The sequence below is a fragment of the Anomaloglossus baeobatrachus genome, chromosome 10 (genome assembly GCF_048569485.1).
Source record: "Anomaloglossus baeobatrachus isolate aAnoBae1 chromosome 10, aAnoBae1.hap1, whole genome shotgun sequence".
Lineage (NCBI taxonomy): Eukaryota > Metazoa > Chordata > Amphibia > Anura > Aromobatidae > Anomaloglossus > Anomaloglossus baeobatrachus.
Window position 1 is genome coordinate 161520887 of NC_134362.1, and position 21655 is coordinate 161542541.

The 21655-nt window shown below is 43.4% G+C and overlaps 1 protein-coding gene across 5 annotated transcripts in view; it reads left to right on the forward strand.

Moving 5' to 3' along the window:
- FTO (FTO alpha-ketoglutarate dependent dioxygenase) overlaps positions 1 to 21655 on the forward strand; it is a 406381-nt gene that overhangs the window by 75421 nt on the left and 309305 nt on the right. For 3 of the 5 annotated variants that reach the window (XM_075325765.1, XM_075325766.1, XM_075325767.1), the window contains exons 5-7: positions 1086 to 1165; positions 3865 to 4008; positions 6084 to 6203. In XM_075325765.1, the coding sequence (XP_075181880.1) occupies positions 1086 to 1165; positions 3865 to 4008; positions 6084 to 6203 (344 nt within the window). Of the gene's footprint in view, positions 1 to 1085; positions 1166 to 3864; positions 4009 to 6083; positions 6204 to 7104; positions 7313 to 18700; positions 18991 to 21655 lie in introns of those variants that run through there. The other 2 variants (XM_075325769.1, XM_075325768.1) reach the window with 2 other exon arrangements.

The following is a 21655-nucleotide window of genomic DNA, read 5'->3' on the forward strand; positions in this document are numbered from 1 at the left end:
AAAGTTAAAAGCAGAATACAGAATGTAGAGTAGGACCCCCCTATTGAGATTTGCCGTGACGTTGGCAGGGGTGGCTCAAAAAATTGATCAATTATTTGCTAAAAATCTCATTTTTTTTTATTATAGTACAGTTGGAATAAATTTGTGAATTTTCACTTTTTATATGATGCATGCCAATTTCAGATCGTGCTGGTTCCCTTTTTTTCACTAAAGAGAAGGAGCACCTTTTTGGATGTTACACGAACTAGGAGAATCTCCGGCAGGATTGGTCCACGACTGCTGTAATCTGAGAGAGATTGTCACAGGGCAGAACAGGCAGATCGTTAACAACGATCTGCCAATAATTGCTTAACCCCACAGAAGACAAAAGTGCCAGATAATCTCTATAACTGTTGTAATAGAAAACAAAAACACCAGGAGAATCAGGAGTATAATATGCCAAAAACATGAATACTTTAATTAAGACATAGACAGTGGTTTAAAAAGACACTCAGGTTAAAAAAAATGAAACAATATGGCAGCATAACATTCATAGAATAAATGGAAGGCTTCTACAAGGCAGTTGGTGAGTAAAATAGATCACCTTTGCTTAACCCTACAGAAGACAAAAGGCCCAGATAATCTATATAACTGTTGTAATATATATATATATATATATATATATATATATATATATATATATATATATATTATATGTGATCAGTGATCACAGGTTTAATACAGGTTGAGATAAAAATGAAAAAGCTTTAGCTGGACAAAAAAAAAATGTCCACCACTTGAACAATGAGGTAACCGCTTTTTGGGTTTTTTTTAACTTTTTTTTCCCATCCCCTAAAATAAGAAAAATGAAATTCATCACAGTGCTATTTGTACATGAAACTAATGCGAGTTATGTCTGAATACATTGCCGTAAAAGCGAGGGGGAAAAAAAAAAGATGTTAAATCTTATGTGTCAGCGATGCCACTTCCAGTTGTTGTCTTGTCACGCGTCATGACTGTTGCATAACCATGAGTTTACTCTTGATTTGTAACCAGATGTCTATGATTGATTTCCATGTTCTGCTTTCCTATTGATCCTTCTATAGATAACCTCAACACAACTCATCAGCACTGCGTACTTGCCGGCACTGAGCCGCGGTTCAGCTCCACGCACAGAGTAGCTGAGGTATGTTATTTTCATTATACTGTTTTGTGTTATAGGCCTTAAAAGGATTTTCTGAGATGTTTTATTTAAAGGGAACCTGTCAGGTCTTCCAAACCGCACAAACCGTCGCCAGTACCATGTATACCTTTACTACTGCATCCCAAGAATGCTCCCACTATAAACCAGTTATCAGCATTAAAAAAATGAACTTAGGTTGCCATCCTCCTAAAAATCACCTTGACTAGTCCAAGAGGAATCTGGCACAACATGCTTTAATGAAGCCAAGGACTTATTGAAATCCTCTTCGATTGCCAAGTCATCTCAGAAGTGTTTGAAATCCCGCACATGTGCAAGACATCCTTATTTCCTGAGCATGCTGAAGTCTTTTTTTTCTTCCCAAAGCATGCACATGTCATCCTTCTTCCCAGGCCATATGCAAGAGGTCTTTTCCCCCTCAGAGCATGCACATGACTTCTTTCCCTCCCCCAGAGTGCGCCAGGCTTCCTTCCTCCCCCAGAGTGCACCAGTCTTCCTTCCTCCCCCAGAGTGGGCCAGGCTTCCTTCCTCCCCCAGAGTGGGCCAGGCTTCCTTCCTCCCCCAGAGTGGGCCAGGCTTCCTTCCTCCCCCAGAGTGCGCCAGGCTTCCTTCCTCCCCCAGAGTGCGCCAGGCTTCCTTCCTCCCCCAGAGTGGGCAAGGCTCCCTTCCTCTCCCAGAGTGGGCAAGGCTCCCTTCCTCCCCCAGAGTGGGCAAGGCTCCCTTCCTCCCCCAGAGTGGGCAAGGCTCCCTTCCTCCCCCAGAGTGGGCAAGGCTCCCTTCCTCCCCCAGAGTGGGCAAGGCTCCCTTCCTCCCCCAGAGTGGGCAAGGCTCCCTTCCTCCCCCAGAGTGGGCAAGGCTCCCTTCCTCCCCCAGAGTGGGCAAGGCTCCCTTCCTCCCCCAGAGTGGGCAAGGCTCCCTTCCTCCCCCAGAGTGGGCAAGGCTCCCTTCCTCCCCCAGAGTGGGCAAGGCTCCCTTCCTCCCCCAGAGTGGGCAAGGCTCCCTTCCTCCCCCAGAGTGGGCAAGGCTCCCTTCCTCCCCCAGAGTGGGCAAGGCTCCCTTCCTCCCCCAGAGTGGGCAAGGCTCCCTTCCTCCCCCAGAGTGGGCAAGGCTGCCTTCCTCCCCCAGAGTGGGCAAGGCTGCCTTCCTCCCCCAGAGTGGGCAAGGCTGCCTTCCTCCCCCAGAGTGGGCAAGGCTGCCTTCCTTCTTGAGCATGAGCATGCAGAATACTTCCTTTCTCTCAAGCATGCGCAATGAAGCTGAGTGCTAAGGAAGTCTTGCCCATATGCACATCTGAAACAACTTGAGTAGTGAAAAGCATCACACCAATGGGGCAGTGTATGCTAATTAAACTCTCAATGAAGAGTAGCTCTTCCACATTTCCTAGACTAGACCATGTCATTATTGGCATTAACAAATTACCATTAACAGTTGATGTATACACTGAAAAACTATTGTTTGGTCAGGTATTATTGGGACGAAAGATTAAAGATAGAGACTGACTTAAGGGACCTTACAGGGCATGTTCCCGTGTCTCCCATATCCTCTTTTCTTTTAACTACGGACGAATGAATAATATAAGACCCTGTCTTTTTTTTGGGGAAACACTGTAAAAAAAAGAGCTTAAAGGAAACCTGTCACCACTTTTTTGCCCTATAAGCTGCGGTCCCCACCACCGGACTCTTATATACAGCATTCTAACATGCTGTATATAAGAGCCCAGGCCGCTGTGAGAACATAAAAAACACTTTCTAATACTTACCTAACGGTCGCACGGTGGGCCTAATGGGCATCTCCTTTGTTCGGCACCGGCGCTGCCTCTTTTAGCCATCTTTGTGCTCCTTCTTCTCTAGCCGCAGTACATGACGCATGCTACGTCATCCACACTCGCCGGCATTCAGGTCCTGAGCAGGGCAGATCAAAGTATTGTAGTGCGCCTGCTCAGGACCGGCGAGTGTGTATGACGTAGACACGTCATGCACACAGGCTTCAGAAGAAGGAGGAAGATGGCTGAAAAAGGAGGCACCGCAACGGAGACGCACATTAGGCCCACCGAGCGACTTTTAGGTAAGTATTATAAAGTGTTTTTTATGTTCTACACAGCGGCCTGGGCTCTTATATACAGCATGTTAGATTGCTGTATATAAGAGCCCGGTGGTGGTGGCCGCAGCTTATAGGGTAAAAAAGTGGTGACCGGTTCCCTTTAAACTACCTTTGATGAAGAGTCCTGTTGTATTCTTTATCTTTATTAGCTGCTTGGTCACTTCCTTATGGAACCTCAACTAGGGATTATTTTTGGAGTAGGGCTTATATTTTAAGCATGCGCAAAAAGACCCAAAAATCCTACTGGGGCTTATTTTCGAATAGGTTTTATTTTTGGAGAAACAGGTTAGAAGACAATGTTCAATGTCCGGCTGAACACCCACCGTATGTGTATGGGGGCGTCCCAACTTAACCTAATGATAGGTGTTGAGGGAAAGAAGAATCAATACATACTTATAGAGGACCTTAGCTTTGCTTGGAAAGCAACTCCACAATACAGGTTATACTTAATGTCTAATACTTTTTATATATAATGTGAAATTACTATATTGCCACTCATTATTTTCAGATTTCACTTTATTTTTCTAATACATTCTGCCATTCCTCTCAATACTAATTTTTTCTTTTGCTGCTCAATATTTCAGTGCTCAACCGGTACCTTCAGTTATATACAGACCAGGTGTAGGAAGGCTCTGGAGAACCTGTGTGTGGCCTCCGAGTGCGGAGAGACAAAGCTTCAGTCTCTAGAGATGGAGGTTTTACAACAAGCGGAAGAGATCCACAATGAGGTACGTGATATGCAGAACTGCGAGCCTAAAGAATCCAAACAGTCCCTTTAGTTCATATTAGAAGACCAATACTATTACAGACACATGGTAGTTGGGGGTCGTTATGGAAATTTTGCATTGAGGCCCACAAGCTTCAAGTTATGCCACTGGTGGTGTAGTTGAGGTAAGGTTAGTTAGTGGTCGACATATATGATATAGCTGAGGTATTTGGTGTGATTAAGGGTTGCATGGATGAGGTATATAGTGTGGCTGATGCATATAGTATGTTGTGTTGAGGATGGTACGGTGTAAGCGTGTGGTGAGATTGGTAATGTGTAGGCATTTTGTGATGTTGGTATGGTGTAGGTGTTTGAGTTTGGTACAATGTAGGTGTGGAGTGAGTTTGGTATGGTGTAACCATGTGGTGATGTTCATACGGTGTAGGCATGGACCAAGGTTGGTACAGTGTAGGTCCATGATGAGGTTGGTACAGTGTAGGTCCATGATGGGGTTGGTACGGTGTAGGCGTGTGGTGATGTTGGTACAATGTAGGCACATGATTAGATTGGTACGGTGTAGGCATGTGATGATGTTGGTACGATGTAGGCAGATGATGAGGTTGGTATGCTGTAGGTGTGTGGTGATGTTGTTATGGTGTAGGCACATGATGAGGTTGGTATGGTGTAGGCATGTGGTGATGTTGGTACTGTGTAGGCAAATGAGGAGGTTGGTGCGGTGTAGGTCCATGATGAGGTTGATACAGTGTAGGTCCATTGATGAGGTTGGTACGGTGTAGGTGTGTGGTGATGTTGGTATGTTGTAGGCACATGATGAGGTTGGTATGCTGTAGGCATGGTGTGATGTTGGTATGATGTAGGCACATGATGAGGTTGCTACAGTGTAGGCGTGTGGTGATATTGGTACAGTGTTGGGTATGGTTTAGACGTGGTGAGGTTAGTACAGTGCCGGCATGTGGTTGGTATGGTGTAGGTGTGTGGGGAGTTTGGTACGGTGTAGGTCCATGATGAGATTGGTACGGTGCAGGCATGTGGTGAGGTTGGTACGGTGTAGGCACGTGGATAATGTGTTTGGACAATATGTAAAAACCTGGAGGCTATTCTCACCCCTCTTTTCTACAGTTGAGGTTTTGTCTCCTTGCTGCCAGTGCCAATATCTCACATGTTACTGTAGTGAGAAAACCTCGCCCACCATTATTATTGTACTCATGCAGGTTATAGGTTACATTTTATACTTATTGGGGTTTTTTTTTCATCATGTGAGTCGGTTTCCAATAAACTGTTCTCCTTACCATGTAGTGTGAATATAATTTTTCTGCTATTACGCCTCCTCCTCACACTGCTGTAATTAACATTCCCCTATGATGTCTCATAGAAGGACTAAGATGGTAACTACGGGGGGCCTTCAGCATTCCCCCACCTTCTATGTTAGTTCATTGGCTGATTTCATTGTGGAGGGAGGCGCCTGATGGAAGCCATTTAGATTGACAGGGGGCATGTAAATAATCAAACAGCAGCGATCAGAGATTACTCTGGTTGTTGCTGTTCCAGGCAAATGCTAGCTGTGTAAAACAGCCATCATCTGCTTAGTATGGAGCGGGCTCAGCTTCTGAGTCCTCATTATACTCCTCGCACATGGCCTGTGATGAAAATGTACATGGGTTCTTTAAGACCCAAGCTGATGACAAGCTCTTTAAATTTAATTAGTGAAATTTTGAAGCATTTGTAGATAAAATAGTAGTAGCAGAGGGAGTTTTATTTATTTATTTTTTTACCACTCATTGCATTGAATACCAGCCAGAGATGCAGTGTTTTCTTGGTTGCCTGCCTCCTAGGCTTACAAACTCTTTTCTGTGGAGCTTGTAAGTGCTTCTTTAAGGATGGCCGCATCTGGACTGCTTCAGTGGTAGTAAGCATCAAAATTGTCTCTGCACCTGCTTGTATCAGTAAAAACTGTCAGTTCAGTATGAGTGCACCACCCCATGGCAAGCAAGAGTCGGAGGAGCTGATGACACATTATTGAAAAGTCTATTTAATGAATTCAGACTTATTGAAGAAACAATGTCTGTGTCTGTCCAGGTTGAATTTGAATGGCTGCGGCAATTCTGGTTCCAAGGAACGCGCTACTCCAGATGCAGTGACTATTGGCTGCCCGCGATGGTGAAACTGGAAGAAGAGTGGAGGCAAATGGAGACTATGGTGAGATCCACAATACTTACATAAAAAGGAATCCGTGGTGGGGGAATTCTTGTCTTTTGTACGTGGGGGGCTTCATGCACATGTGTCATGCGATGATCGGCTCTGCACATACCTGGTGGCATGGCGTTGTCGAACCACATCACACCACAGAGTCTGACCAACAACCTGAGGCTTCTGGATTGTTTAGCCAGAGCCGGGTGTTGGCTGGTTCAGGTTCACTGGTCTTCAGCTCTGCTGGAGCTAATTCCTGCAGATTGGTGAGCAGGTCCTAAGAGCTCAGGTTGCTAATTAAAGCATGGCTTCCTTCCTGTATGTGCTGATGATAGCTCCAGCAATCCCGGTCTTGGTGATTTTCCTGTTTATGGTTATATGTGCTGCACTTCTGAGTGGTGTGAGCGTTCTCCTGTTGTGCGTTATTTCCCCCCCTTTTTTCACTGTCTCTCCTGTGTGTTTTGAGTGTGGTGTGTATAAGTTTCCGTTTTCCCTTGTCCGTGTCATTTTGTGGGGTTTTGTCTGTGTTTTCCAGCCCTCCCTGAGGGTGTGACAGAGGAAGAGTAAGATCAGGACTTGGACAGGAGTTAGGGTCACGTTGGTGGCTCAGACCTGGTTACCATTAAACCTACCTCAGAGATAAGAAACAGCGCATGGTCTCAAGTCTTAGGGCCAGCCAAGAGGTCCCTGTCCTGTCATTGCATACCCCATGACACCCCGTGACATTATGGTACCTTACATTTATATGAACCAATATTAGGGCACCCATCCTAGCACACTAGTTCTTTAATTGATATTTTTTGCCTTCGTGTTCTACCGAAATGCTAAGATTCTCGGACATTCATCACTTGCTTATCAGTGTTCCTCATATGAGAAAGTCCCTGAGTTTTCGCTAATCATTCCTCACTAGGTTCACAGCTTTTGTGGCCAAGACAGAAGATGCTTCTAATTTCTACTTCTCCGCTGCTCGTCTTTTATGACTCCCCACACGTCTATCCCTGTTAATTAAAGTTTGGCTGAAAGATGGATGTGATGATTAATGAAGCTTAGCTTTCTTATTAGTTTGGCGGGTGATGGAGTCGGTATATACCCTTTTGTATTAATAGTTTTTGTTTTGTTTTTTTTTCTTTGCACAATTTATTTTATGCACTTTTTAATGATTTTGATAAGTGAAACATATTGTAAGTAATTAATTTACGCATACTGTTCTTGTTACATTTGAACTAATTTTATATATATTTTTAAACAATAAATTATATTAATTTTTGGCCTTACGCTCGCTTACAATCTGGCTGACCCGACGCATTTTTCCAATTTAATCATCTCCTGTCTTTTGTGCACAAATACAGGAACTTTATGCAATATTTAAAAGTAATAAGGTGTGAATCGCGGCTTAGAATAAATATTTTAATATTTTTACGCCATCCTAAACACTTACACAAAGCTTTAAAATTAGACTTGGTTACTTGCGCCGTCTACCAAAAGCTATGGGGGGAAAGTAGAGTTTCCTTAAAGTCTATCCTGTATTCTAAAGATTTTATTTTAATATTTAAAATGAATATGTAAACAAACACTGCTTAAAAATTGTCCTGGCAAGGTTCAAAATGTCCAAAAATTACCCAAAACTGAACGGGGCCTTGCCTATTCTTCAGATGCGCAGTTCCTTCTTATAGGATGTAGATGGCAATAAAGCATTCTTTAAACAGATAGAGCAGGTAAACCCGGCACTTTATCATATTGTTGATATGTGTTGTTGTTGTTGTTGTTGTTGTTGTTGTTGTTATTATATTTATTTTTTTATTTTATTTTTCTATATATTTTTTTTAACAGAATAGTTAAGTTATGTTTTTTTACTATTGTTTAATGTTTCTCAAATACTAATTAAGAAAAACAGTTTAGGTTGTTTTTTTTTGTTTTTTTTTTAATTAGTAAAGAGTAAAAATGTGTATTTTCAGACGGGATCAAACAAAGTTAATATGCCTTGAAAAATGGTTCATGAAATTCTCTTTTATTTCATTAATCCATACATTTTTATTTTTTTTTTTAGCAATCCTACTGCTCATTTATCTTCTCAGTAAATATGATAATAATTAACATCTTAAAATATCTGATCATCCTCCGTGCCCCTGTGCTTACCCCGTCCAGACCAACGACACCACCACGCCCCAGTCCAAACTGTCAGTCTTAATGAAAAGGGGTTTGTCAATCTTTTTTTTCTTTTCTTCTAAGGAGCACATTGTTCCCAGCCCCCTTGGTATCCTGGATTGCAAAGGGGTAGTTGGGACAACCTCTTTAAGGACCAAGCCTACTTTCCTCTTAGGGACCACAAGAAATCCTTTTCATGCTTGTTGTGTAGCAGAGTAACTATTAAATACTGCCTCTTCCTCTTGGCTGGGCTTGGGGGCACAGCTCATGTGGGTATGAAATTGTGGTTGGGAGGGTGGGCACAGCTCCTCCTGTGGTGGATATGATAGTGAAGTTGAACTCATGGGCAGAGCTCCTGTAGAAGTGTGGTAGGGCTCATGAGCAGTGATGGGCGGGCCCGTAATGTAAAAGTCCAGATCCACGCAGTTTAAAGTGTACCTGAGTGCAGGATCCCGGCCTGGAATTCTCAAGGAACAAGCAGCTTGGGAAATAGAAAAAAAAAAAAAAGAATGAAACAAGCGCTAACTGCTCCTGCAGCCACTCATTCTATTTCCGGGGCTGCTCATTATCGCTCATACTTATTCACTGCTTTTCCCACCCACCGATCTGTGATTGGTTGCACTTAGACGTGCCCCCAGCTTGTGTGACAGTGTCTGACTGCAACCAATCACAGACCCTGTCTGTGTGTCACTATTGTGATGTAAAAATAAATTGATTTTTAAAAAAAATTGTATAGGTTTACCCAATATTATGATACCCAGCACAGAGAAAGCATATGGCTACAGGCTGCAGCCACCAGCCGTGCACTTATCTTGACTGTGTATAATTATAAGAGGAACTGCATGCGGCTTTTTTTTAATTTATTTTTTTGTTAATTATTCACACTAAATACATGATGGCAGCGAAATGGGTCATCATCTGCCCCCGCGCTTCCATGGTAACCCATTGGCGCCCTATGATTGTGTCACATGGCCGCCGATGGCAGTGGGGAAAGGCACGATCCCCGTTGGAGCAATTAGATGCCGCTGTTAGAGTTTGGCAGTGCAATATAAGAGGTCAACAGACATGGATGGATCTGCGATCTACCTGTGCGTGTTAGCCACACATGTCTGCTGACCAGAGCTGTAACTGTAGGGTGGTGACCTATGAGGGGGCATTAGAGGCAAAGGGAGGAGCTAGAGGCAGAGGGAGGAGCTAGATGCAGAGCTCCACCCCCTCTTCTATCTACATGGAATCTCATAAGCACCAACTGCCATCTGCTATCTCAGTAACGGCAAAGTCTCTACTGAATACAGATTTTACCTTTTTATATTTTGATAATGACTAATCAATTCTGACAGACAAAGAAGCAAATATGTCTTATAAGATATAATACAAAGTTGCTTATTTACATGTGTACTATTCTTTTATGAAATAAAAATTAAAACGAATGATCCGCCTTTCTGGCCACTTCCCTCAACTCTGCATTCATACACTGATGGCCTATAAAGAACAAATAGGTTAGCACTTCAAGTCTTGGACATCTTTTATGTTTTCTCAAATATTTTTGACTTGTGTGAACAGTTTTTCTGCCTTTTGGTGCACTTTACATATCTTAGCAGTGTCTCCATGAATTAGATTTTATATATATATATATATATATATATATATATATATATATATATATATATATATATATATATATATATATATATATATATATATATATACATAATATATACACATAAAATAAAGGGACCACTTAAACAACAGGATGGTATTTTAGTGTTCCCGTTATTTCCTCGCGCAGTATATGTATGTGCGTGTGTGTGTGTATATATTTTATATATATATGTGTATATATATATATATATATACATACATATATATAATATATACACATATAATAAATAAAATTAAAAAATAATTATAATTTATTTATATATATATTCATATATATATATGTATATATATATATATATATAAATATACACACATAAAATAAATAAATTAAAATTATAAAATAATTATAATTTTTGTATATATATATATATATATATATATATATATATATGTATGTATGTATGTATGTATGTGTATATATATATATATATATATATATATATATAAAATTTTATAATTTTTTTTTTATTGTTTTATTTTACTTATTTTTTTCACTTATTTATTTCTTTTCTGCCTTTTTCTGTTTGTGTTTTGGAGGCTGTGCTACCTGAGTGTCCAGCAGAGGGCGTCCTTGCCTCGCCGTACACACGTGTATCAGGCGGCTCTCTTCTTTCCTCCCGTCTGGATCCGCAGCTCTGCATTTAAACCGTAACATTAACTGCAGGGAATTATCTCTGTTGCTTTCAATTGGATTGTATAATACAGAAAATCAATGGCAGGTTAACAAATTCAATATCAATAGAACATAAAGCAACACTGCTTTTTACCGAGCGCTGCTGCTTACAAAGTGGTCAGCTTCGGGGGAGGGGGTGAAAGAACCCGACCTACGGCCCTATCCGAAAAGACCTTTTATATGGGATAAAGCAAGGGTTAATTATAATCGAGGAATAAGATGGAATATTTTATTGTATGCGCCGACTTTATTAATTAAAGAATCGTTGCAGGTTAAAAGGGAAAGCGCTTGTTGAGAATTAAACGCCTTCCCGCGTTACAAATGCTTCTCAGAAGTGGAAATAAATCAGCCGCGGCCGCAGACTATTATCATATAATCTGCTGCTGTTTACTTTTCGGCTGTAATAAGGAGCCCAGGAGCGGCATTATGTGGGGGCGCGGAGAGGGTTAATGGGAATGTTATGCTAATAAAGCGATAGAAATCATATCTAAGGCTAGGCTCGGAGTTTTGGATGGATCGCGGAATATATAGCCAAAAATAACAAAAAAAAGAACATTCCGCAATGTATAGTGTTCTATACAGCTGTATATACAAATACAATCAATGGCACCCAGACACCTGACACACCGACACCGCCCTCACCTGCATTTGGCCGTTTGCGTATATGAACATATTGATGTAAATGCGGAAAGTACGGCTGTATTACTATAATAATGCCGCTCTGCACAGATCTCAAGGCTGCTTAACAGTTTGGGAAAAATTGTATTCCCGATCATTGGCCTGTGCTGCCACGGCAGGGATCAGTCAGGGAACGAAATAAATGCAAATTTGTTAACCGATCCATCTTTTCCACCGCTCCAAACAAAAATAATTGTCAGCAGCACAACCCTCCATGTAAGCAGGATATGCAAATTGTACTGAGACCGAACAATCCTATTACTGATACTGATGAGCGGGCACTACCATGCTCGGGTGCTCTGTACTCGTAACTAGCGATGAGTGGGCACTACCATGCTCGGGTGCTCTGTACTCGTAACTAGTGATGAGCGGGCACTACCATGCTCGGGGGCTCAGTACTCATAACTAGCGATGAGCGGGCACTACCATGCTCGGTACTCGTAACTAGTGATGAGCGGGCACTACCATGCTCGGGTGCTCTGTACTCGTAACTAGCGATGAGTGGGCACTACCATGCTCGGGTGCTCTGTACTCGTAACTAGTGATGAGCGGGCACTACCATGCTCGGGGGCTCAGTACTCATAACTAGCGATGAGCGGGCACTACCATGCTTGGTACTCGTAACTAGTGATGAGCGGGCACTACCATGCTCGGGTGCTCTGTACTCGTAACTAGCGATGAGCGGGCACTGCCATGCTCGGGTGCTCAGTACTCGTAACTAGTGATGAGCGAGCACTACCATGCTCGGGTGCTCAGTACTCGTAACTAGTGATGAGCGGGCACTACCATGCTCAGGTGCTCAGTACTCGTAACTAGTGATGAGCGGGCACTACCATGCTCGGGTGCTCAGTACTCGTAACTAGTGATGAGCGAGCACTACCATGCTCAGGTGCTCAGTACTCGTAACTAGTGATGAGCGGGCACTACCATGCTCGGGTGCTCGGTACTCGTAACTAGTGATGAGCGGGCACTACCATGCTCGGGTGCTCAGTACTCGTAACTAGTGATGAGCGGGCACTACCATGCTCAGGTGCTCAGTACTCGTAACTAGTGATGAGCGGGCACTACCATGCTCGGGTGCTCTGTACTCGTAACTAGTGATGAGCGGGCACTACCATGCTCGGGTGCTCGGTACTCGTAACTAGTGATGAGCGGGCACTACCATGCTCAGGTGCTCAGTACTCGTAACTAGTGATGAGCGGGCACTACCATGCTCGGGTGCTCTGTACTCGTAACTAGTGATGAGCGGGCACTACCATGCTCGGGTGCTCTGTACTCGTAACTAGTGATGAGCGGGCACTACCATGCTCGGGTGCTCTGTACTCGTAACTAGTGATGAGCGGGAACTACCATGCTCGGGTGCTCTGTACTCGTAACTAGTGATGAGCGGGCACTACCATGCTCGGGTGCTCAGTACTCGTAACTAGTGATGAGTGAGCACTATCATGCTCGGGTGCTCTGTACTTGTAACTAGTGATGAGCGGGCACTACCATGCTCGGGTGCTCAGTACTCGTAACTAGTGATGAGTGAGCACTACCATGCTCGGGTGCTCAGTACTCGTAACTAGTGATGAGCGGGCACTACCATGCTCGGGTGCTCTGTACTCGTAACTAGTGATGAGTGAGCACTATCATGCTCGGGTGCTCCGTACTTGTAACTAGTGATGAGCGAGCACTACCATGCTCGGGTGCTCAGTACTCGTAACTAGTGATGAGTGAGCACTACCATGCTCGGGTGCTCTGTACTCGTAACTAGTGATGAGTGAGCACTACCATGCTCGGGTGCTCTGTACTCGTAACTAGTGATGAGTGAGCACTATCATGCTCGGGTGCTCTGTACTCGTAACTAGTGATGAGCGGGCACTACCATGCTCGGGTGCTCGATACTTGTAACAAGCAGTTGGATGCTCATATGGGCACAACTTGAGTATAATGGAAGTCAGGGGGAAGATTTCCCAGAAAAATGCACGAGTTGCCCATTTACTTCTTTTATACTCTGTGTGCACTCATCTCAGCTTCTAACTGCTTGTTACAAGTACCGAGTTCCCAAACATGATAGTGCCCACACGTCACTAGTTACGAGTACCGAGCACCCGAGCATGGTAGTGCTCACTCATCACTAGTTATGAGTACCGAGCACCCGAGCATGGTAGTGCTCACTCATCACTAGTTACGGGTACTGAGCACCCGAGCATGGTAGTGCCCGCTCATCACTAGTTACGGGTACTGAGCACCCGAGCATGGTAGTGCCCGCTCATCACTAGTTACGGGTACTGAGCACCCGAGCATGGTAGTGCTCACTCATCACTAGTTACGAGTACAGAGCATGGTAGTGCCCGCTCATCACTAGTTACGAGTACAGAGCACACGAGCATGGTAGTGCCTGCTCATCACTAGTTACGAGTACCGAGCACCCGAGCATGGTAGTGCCTGCTCATCACTAGTTACAAGTACTGAGCACCCGAGCATGGTAGTGCCTGCTCATCACTAGTTACGAGTACTGAGCACCCGAGCATGGTAGTGCCCGCTCATCACTAGTTACGAGTACTGAGCACCCGAGCATGGTAGTGCCTGCTCATCACTAGTTACGAGTACTGAGCACCCGAGCATGGTAGTGCCTGCTCATCACTAGTTACGAGTACTGAGCACCCGAGCATGATAGTGCCCGCTCATCACTAGTTACGAGTACTGAGCACCCGAGCATGGTAGTGCTCACTCATCACTAGTTACGAGTACTGAGCACCCGAGCATGGTAGTGCCCACTCATCACTAGTTACGAGTACTGAGCACCTGAGCATGGTAGTGCTCACTCATCACTAGTTACAGGTACTGAGCACCTGAGCATGGTAGTGCTCACTCATCACTAGTTACGAGTACTGAGCACCCGAGCATGGTAGTGCCTGCTCATCACTAGTTACGAGTACTGAGCACCCGAGCATGATAGTGCCCGCTCATCACTAGTTACGAGTACTGAGCACCCGAGCATGGTAGTGCTCACTCATCACTAGTTACGAGTACTGAGCACCCGAGCATGGTAGTGCCCGCTCATCACTAGTTACGAGTACTGAGCACCTGAGCATGGTAGTGCTCACTCATCACTAGTTACGAGTACTGAGCACCCGAGCATGGTAGTGCCCGCTCATCACTAGTTACGAGTACTGAGCACCTGAGCATGGTAGTGCTCACTCATCACTAGTTACGAGTACTGAGCACCCGAGCATGGTAGTGCCCGCTCATCACTAGTTACGAGTACTGAGCACCCGAGCATGGTAGTGCTCGCTCATCACTAGTTACGAGTACTGAGCACCCGAGCATGGTAGTGCTCGCTCATCACTAGTTACGAGTACTGAGCACCCGAGCATGGTAGTGCTCGCTCATCACTAGTTACGAGTACTGAGCACCCGAGCATGGTAGTGCTCACTCATCACTAGTGATTGTCTATCCCCATACAGTATGCTTTCTCCTTTTTAAAGGGAATATGTCAGTAGGTTTTTGCTACTCTGAGATTAGCATGATTTAGGGGCAGAGACCCTGATTTCAGTGATGTGCCACTTTGCTAGATGCTGCTGTTTTGATTAAAAACTGTTTTATAAACCAGTTCTCTGAATAATGAGCTCTGTATAATCCCACACACACCACTGATTGGCAGCTTACTGTGTACACTGCATAATCAGAAATCCGTCAATCAGTGGGTTATACAGAGCTAAGCGTTCAGAGAGCTAGTAGATCATACAGTTTTCAATCACACTGGGCTTTGGATATTTTCTAGACCTTCTGTTCAAACCATCTGCTCTAACTGCATGAACCAGGCAGTCAAAACAGCCCTTTCAGCCTAGAGTTTGGAAGAAAAGGAAACAAGATAAAGTAATGGAGGATATTACAGAGAGTCACGAAATTTACGAAGATGGATCACGAATTAAATAAAAAAAAAAAAGACTTGTTACTTTTTAAAATTAAGGTATATAAAGTCAAAATGGACCTCAGGGAGGTAGAAACAAGGCGCGCAAAGTGAGTCCTGATAGCCAATAGATGGCAAATGAAGCAACAGTTTAGTCTTGGAGGCTTTAATTAAAGTTGTCCTTCATTACTTTGATATTGATGAGCTGTTCTTAGGACGGGTCATCAATACCTGATTGATGGGTGTCACCAATCCGATGCTTTCAGTTAGGCCCTTCAAGTTCACCTTTTCTCCCCCAGTTATGCATTCTCTATCCCTAGATTATTTATAACCCACAATGCTATTAGTTATAAGAAAAGGATGTTAAATGTTGTTATATTGTCTGCATCACCTCTAGTTGGGCATTCTACACTCTGACTGCTCTAACTGTAAAGAATCCTTTCCTGTTTAACTGCCGAAATCATCTTTCCTTCACATGTAACAAATATCTTCTGCGTCTTTGTAAAGTCCCTTGAAAGGAATAAATCATTTGCCAGTTTTTTTGCAGCCAGGTTTTTTTTTTTTTTATAGAAAATAGGATTGAAAAGCTTTTAAACTATATTTGCTGTGGAACGCCTGAATGTTTCAGAGGAAAATATACCTGGCCGCTGGTGTGAGACAAGATCGGATTCTTGCTTGGTAGACCGCATGACTCGACTAACAGGTTCCCTTTAAACCATCACCTTTCTGATATTGATGACCTACGTTATCAGTAGTATAGTAGGGAAACGCATCTTTATTGAAGAAACATTGACCATTTAATGAGAAGATAATAGGAAAAGCTGGATACCTGGTAATACACTTCTTAGTGGAGAAAGTGAGATTCTGTGACTAAAGTAAGTGAGGATATGGTCCTTCTGGGCCTTAATCACAATACCACATGCAGGACCTATAAGCGGTGATCTGGTAGTAGTGCGGTGTGTATAGTTTAAAGGGGTTGTTTGGTCTTAAAGGGGTTTTGCCACGAACAAAGTTCATTTTAATCTATAGATTTTGGAATACTAATAATTTCCACAATTGGATGTGTTTAAAATAAATGTTCCTGTGCAGAGATAATCTTATATATGTGTCCCTGCTGTGTACTGTGTAATGGCTGTGTCTGACCGTACAGTGACATGGTCTGATCATACCACATCTCCCAGGCCAGGGTGGATGCAAAAGCGTATAAAGACCGTTACAGCACGGGATCGTATCTGATTCTTTTTGTGAGGTAAAACACTTATGTGCCTGTTATGTTTTTTTAAATATTTTACCTCATAGAAAGAATAAGTTGTGATTCTGTTCTGTGCTGTCTGTATTCTCTCTTTTGCTTTCGCCCCAGTACAGGAGATGTGGTATGATCAGACCATGTCCCTGTACGGTCAGACACAGCAATTACACAGTACACAGCAGAGACACATATATAAGATTATCTCAGCACAGGAACATTTTTTTTAAAACATCCAATTGTGGAAATTATTAATATTCCAAGATCTATTGATTAAAATCAACTTTGCGCTATGAGAATTCTGCAGTGCCGCCACCAGGAGCAAAGGACATATAACCATAAGTGGCTCAGTGGTTAGCACTGTTGTTTTGTATTGCTGGGGTTCAAATCCCATCAAGGACAAAATCAGCCAGGATTTTGTATATTCTCCCCGTGTTTATGTGAATTTGCTTCTCCGGTTTCCTCCCACACTTCAAAAACATACTGAGAGGAAATTTAGAGTGTGAGCCCCAATGGGGACAGTGATGATGAGGTATGTAAAGCGCTGTGGAATATGAGGATGCTGTATAAGCAATTCATACTAAATAAATAAGTATCCGATTTGTACACATGCGGTCATGTGCCAACTAGACTGTTCCGGCCTCACTCAATGCAACTGGATTGAGCAAGCTGGATACATCCTAGTTGGAATGTGGCCGGAAGTCTGCAAATCATATACCTACAGTCAAATGATCACCTGCCCCAGGCACCGGAGAATCCTCACAGTGCGCCCGATGTGACGAGTCACAAGTCTGCAGCCTTGTAGCTTAAGACCGGAAAGCACCTTTAAATTGTAGCTTTGCCTTGGGGCTGCTATAAGAATTAGACATTATAATTAAGCATACTGGCAAAATAAGTGTGTGTATATATATATATATATATATATATATATATATATATATATATATATATATATACACACAGTTAGGTCCAGAAATATTTGGACAGTGACACAATTTTCGCGAGTTGGGCTCTGCATGCCACCACATTGGATTTGAAATGAAACCTCTACAACAGAATTCAAGTGCAGATTGTAACTTTTAATTTGAAGGTTTGAATAAAAACATCGGATAGAAATTGTAGGAATTGTACACATTTCTTTACAAACACTCCACATTTTAGGAGGTCAAAAGTAATTGGACAAATAAACCAAACCCAAACAAAATATTTTTATTTTCAATATTTTGTTGCGAATCCTTTGGAGGCAATCACTGCCTTAAGTCTGGAACCCATGGACATCACCAAACGCTGGGTTTCCTCCTTTTTAATGCTTTGCCAGGCCTTTACAGCCGCAGCCTTCAGGTCTTGCTTGTTTGTGGGTCTTTCCGTCTTAAGTCTGGATTTGAGCAAGTGAAATGCATGCTCAATTGGGTTAAGATCTGGTGATTGACTTGGCCATTGCAGAATGTTCCACTTTTTTGCACTCATGAACTCCTGGGTAGCTTTGGCTGTATGCTTGGGGTCATTGTCCATCTGTACTATGAAGCGCCGTCCGATCAACTTTGCGGCATTTGGCTGAATCTGGGCTGAAAGTATATCCCGGTACACTTCAGAATTCATCCGGCTACTCTTGTCTGCTGTTATGTCATCAATAAACACAAGTGACCCAGTGCCATTGAAAGCCATGCATGCCCATGCCATCACGTTGCCTCCACCATGTTTTACAGAGGATATGGTGTGCCTTGGATCATGTGCCATTCCCTTTCTTCTCCAAACTTTTTTCTTCCCATCATTCTGGTACAGGTTGATCTTGGTCTCATCTGTCCATAGAATACTTTTCCAGAACTGAGCTGGCTTCATGAGGTGTTTTTCAGCAAATTGAACTCTGGCCTGTCTATTTTTGGAATTGATGAATGGTTTGCATCTAGATGTGAACCCTTTGTATTTACTTTCATGGAGTCTTCTCTTTACTGTTGACTTACAGACAGATACACCTACTTCACTGAGAGTGTTCTGGACTTCAGTTGATGTTGTGAACGGGTTCTTCTTCACCAAAGAAAGTATGCGGCGATCAATCACCACTGTTGTCATCCGTGGACGCCCAGGCCTTTTTGAGTTCCCAAACTCACCAGTCAATTCCTTTTTTCTCAGAATGTACCCGACTGTTGATTTTGCTACTCCAAGCATGTCTGCTATCTCTCTGATGGATTTTTCTTTTTTTTCAGTCTCAGGATGTTCTGCTTCACCTCAATTGAGAGCTCCTTAGACCGCATGTTGTCTGGTCACAGCAACAGCTTCAGACTCAGCAACAGAGTCCCTTGTCCAATTACTTTTGGTCCCTTGAAAAAGAGGAGGCTATGCATTACAGAGCTATGATTCCTAAACCCTTTCTCCGATTTGGATGTGAAAACTCTCATATTGCAGCTGGGAGTGTGCACTTTCAGCGCATATTATATATATAATTGTATTTCTGAACATGTTTTTGTAAACAGCTAAAATAACAAAACTTGTGTCACTGTCCAAATATTTCTGGCCCTGACTGTATATATATATATATATATATATATATATATATATATATATATATATATATATATATATATATATATACTAATATAAAGCTGAATGTGTGTGTGTGTGTGTGTGTGTATATGTCCGGGATTGGCATCTGCACCGTTGCAGCTACAGCCACAAAGTTTTGCACACGCCCACTTCTGGACCCCGAGAGCGTCATAGGCTATGTTTTGAGGGGAAATTTTAACCCCGCTCTTTACAGTTATTCACCAAAAAACCTGCCTCCATTAAAGCGAATGGAGCTGGGAGCCACAGTGCAGACAGAACTTCAGAAGAATGCGCAGCCACGCCCTTATATGGAATGTTGGCATGTCACAATGCAGCCAGGGAAAGAGACAGACACAAACAGGGTAAGAAACAGACATAGACAGGGTAAGAGACAGACACAAAGAGACAGACAAAGAAACAGACTGACAGGGAAAGAGACAGACAGGGAAAGAGAGGGAAAGAGACAGACGGGGAAAGAGACAGACAGACGGGGAAAGAGACAGACAGACGGGGAAAGTGACAGACAGACGGGGAAAGTGACAGACAGACGGGGAAAGTGACAGACAGACGGGGAAAGTGACAGACAGACGGGGAAAGTGACAGACAGACAGGCGGGGAAAGAGACAGGCGGGGAAAGAGACAGGCGGGGAAAGAGACAGACGGGGAAAGAGACAGACGGGGAAAGAGACAGACGGGGAAAGAGACAGACAGAGAGATATATACAGAAGGGGAGACAGACAAAGAATGGGAGAGAAACAGAGAGACAGTTTCTATCCCGGGCAGCGCCAGGTGCTATGTTGTGAGGCGAAATTTTAACCCCGCGTGTTCCAATTTACCAATCAATTTTGCCCCTCTCTACATAAAGGGGAAAAAGTGAAACAAAAAGTGTTGGGGGCAAATTGACAGCTGCCAGATGTGAACAAGGGTGACTTAAAGAATGAGAGCAATGGCGCCAAAGATTATATACCGTACAGTTGCTAAGGTGGGGCCCCGACATGAGATACTCACCACACTCGGGGATATGAACACACACACAAAATGCGCCACACACTACCACGTGCTTGAACACATATACCCCCCTCAGCACACATCTCACCACACATACACCAACCTCGCCACATAATCGCCCTAAACACACACAAGTCTGGTATTATCCTTCAAAAATAAAAATCTGAATAATAAGCAGCCAAACTACAAGAACAACAAATGTACCACATAGGAAATACGGCAGCTGTCAGTCACATGACCTGTCTATATGTGTATGTGTGAGCTAATATATACTGTCAGGGGGAGGGCTTTCTGTTGCCTGGAGATTTATCAGGCTGCCAATAGCAACCAATCACAGCTTAGCTTCTATTTTGCTACAGTTAATTAATCTGAGCTCGGATTGGTTAATATAGGCAACAATTTAATAATTACATTTCTATCTATTTCTTTTGTGGTTTTTGTGTGCAGAAAACATTATTGTTAATACATTCTATTTTGTTAACAGCAGTTATTAACCCGGGTGTGTGTGTCCGGGATTGGCATCTGCACCGTCACAGCTACAGCCACAACATTTTGCACACTCACACGTCTGGACCCCGAGAGCGTCATAGGCTATGTTGTGAAGTGAAATTTTAACTCCACGAGTTCCAATTTAACAATCAATTTTGCCCCTATCTACATAATGGGGAAGAAGTGAAACGAAAAGTGTATCCGCACCATCGCATTTACAATCACAAAATTTTGCACAGACACCCCATGTGACCCAGGAACGTCGTAGACTGTTTTGACAGGAAAATTTAACCCCGCGCTTTACAGTTTCTCTCCAAAAAACATGCCTTCATTAACGTAAATGGAGCCTGGAACTACAGGTTATTAGTAGGAGCTGTGATTGGTTGCTATAGGAACAAAAAACATTCATAGTATAAGAAGCTTATATGTGAGGTAATAAGATGTCGGTGGGGAGACGGATAGAGACAGACAGGGACAGAGACAGACCTGGAAAAAGACAGACCTGGAAAGAGACAGACCTGGAAAGAGACAGACAGGCATGCAGACAGGGACAGAGACAGGCAGACAGGGAAGGAGGAGGCAGCCAGAGAGACAAACAAAGATAGATGGGGAAACAGACAGACAGAGACAGACCTGGAAAGAGACAGACCTGGAAAGAGACAGACAGACATGCAAACAGGGACAGAGACAGGCAGACAGGGAAGGAGGAGACAGCCAGAGAGACAAACAAAGATAGATGGGGAAAGACACAGACCTTGATAGAGACAGATAAGGAAAGAGACAGAAAAATAGAGACAGACAGGGAAAGAGACAGACAAGAAAAGACACAGACAAAGAGAAGGGTAGACAGACCTGGGAAAGAGACAGACCTGGAAAGAGACAGATGGGGAAGGAAAGAAAGAGAGAGACAGACAAAGAAAGAGACAGACAGAGACAGGCAGACGGGGAGACAGGCAGACTGGGAGACAGGCAGACGGGGAGACAGGCAGACGGGGAGAGAGGCAGATGGGGAAAGAGAGAGACAGACAAAGAAAGAGACAGACAGAGACGGGGAGACAGGCAGACGGGGAGACAGGCAGACGGGGAGAGAGGTAGACGGGGAGAGAGGCAGATCTGGAAAG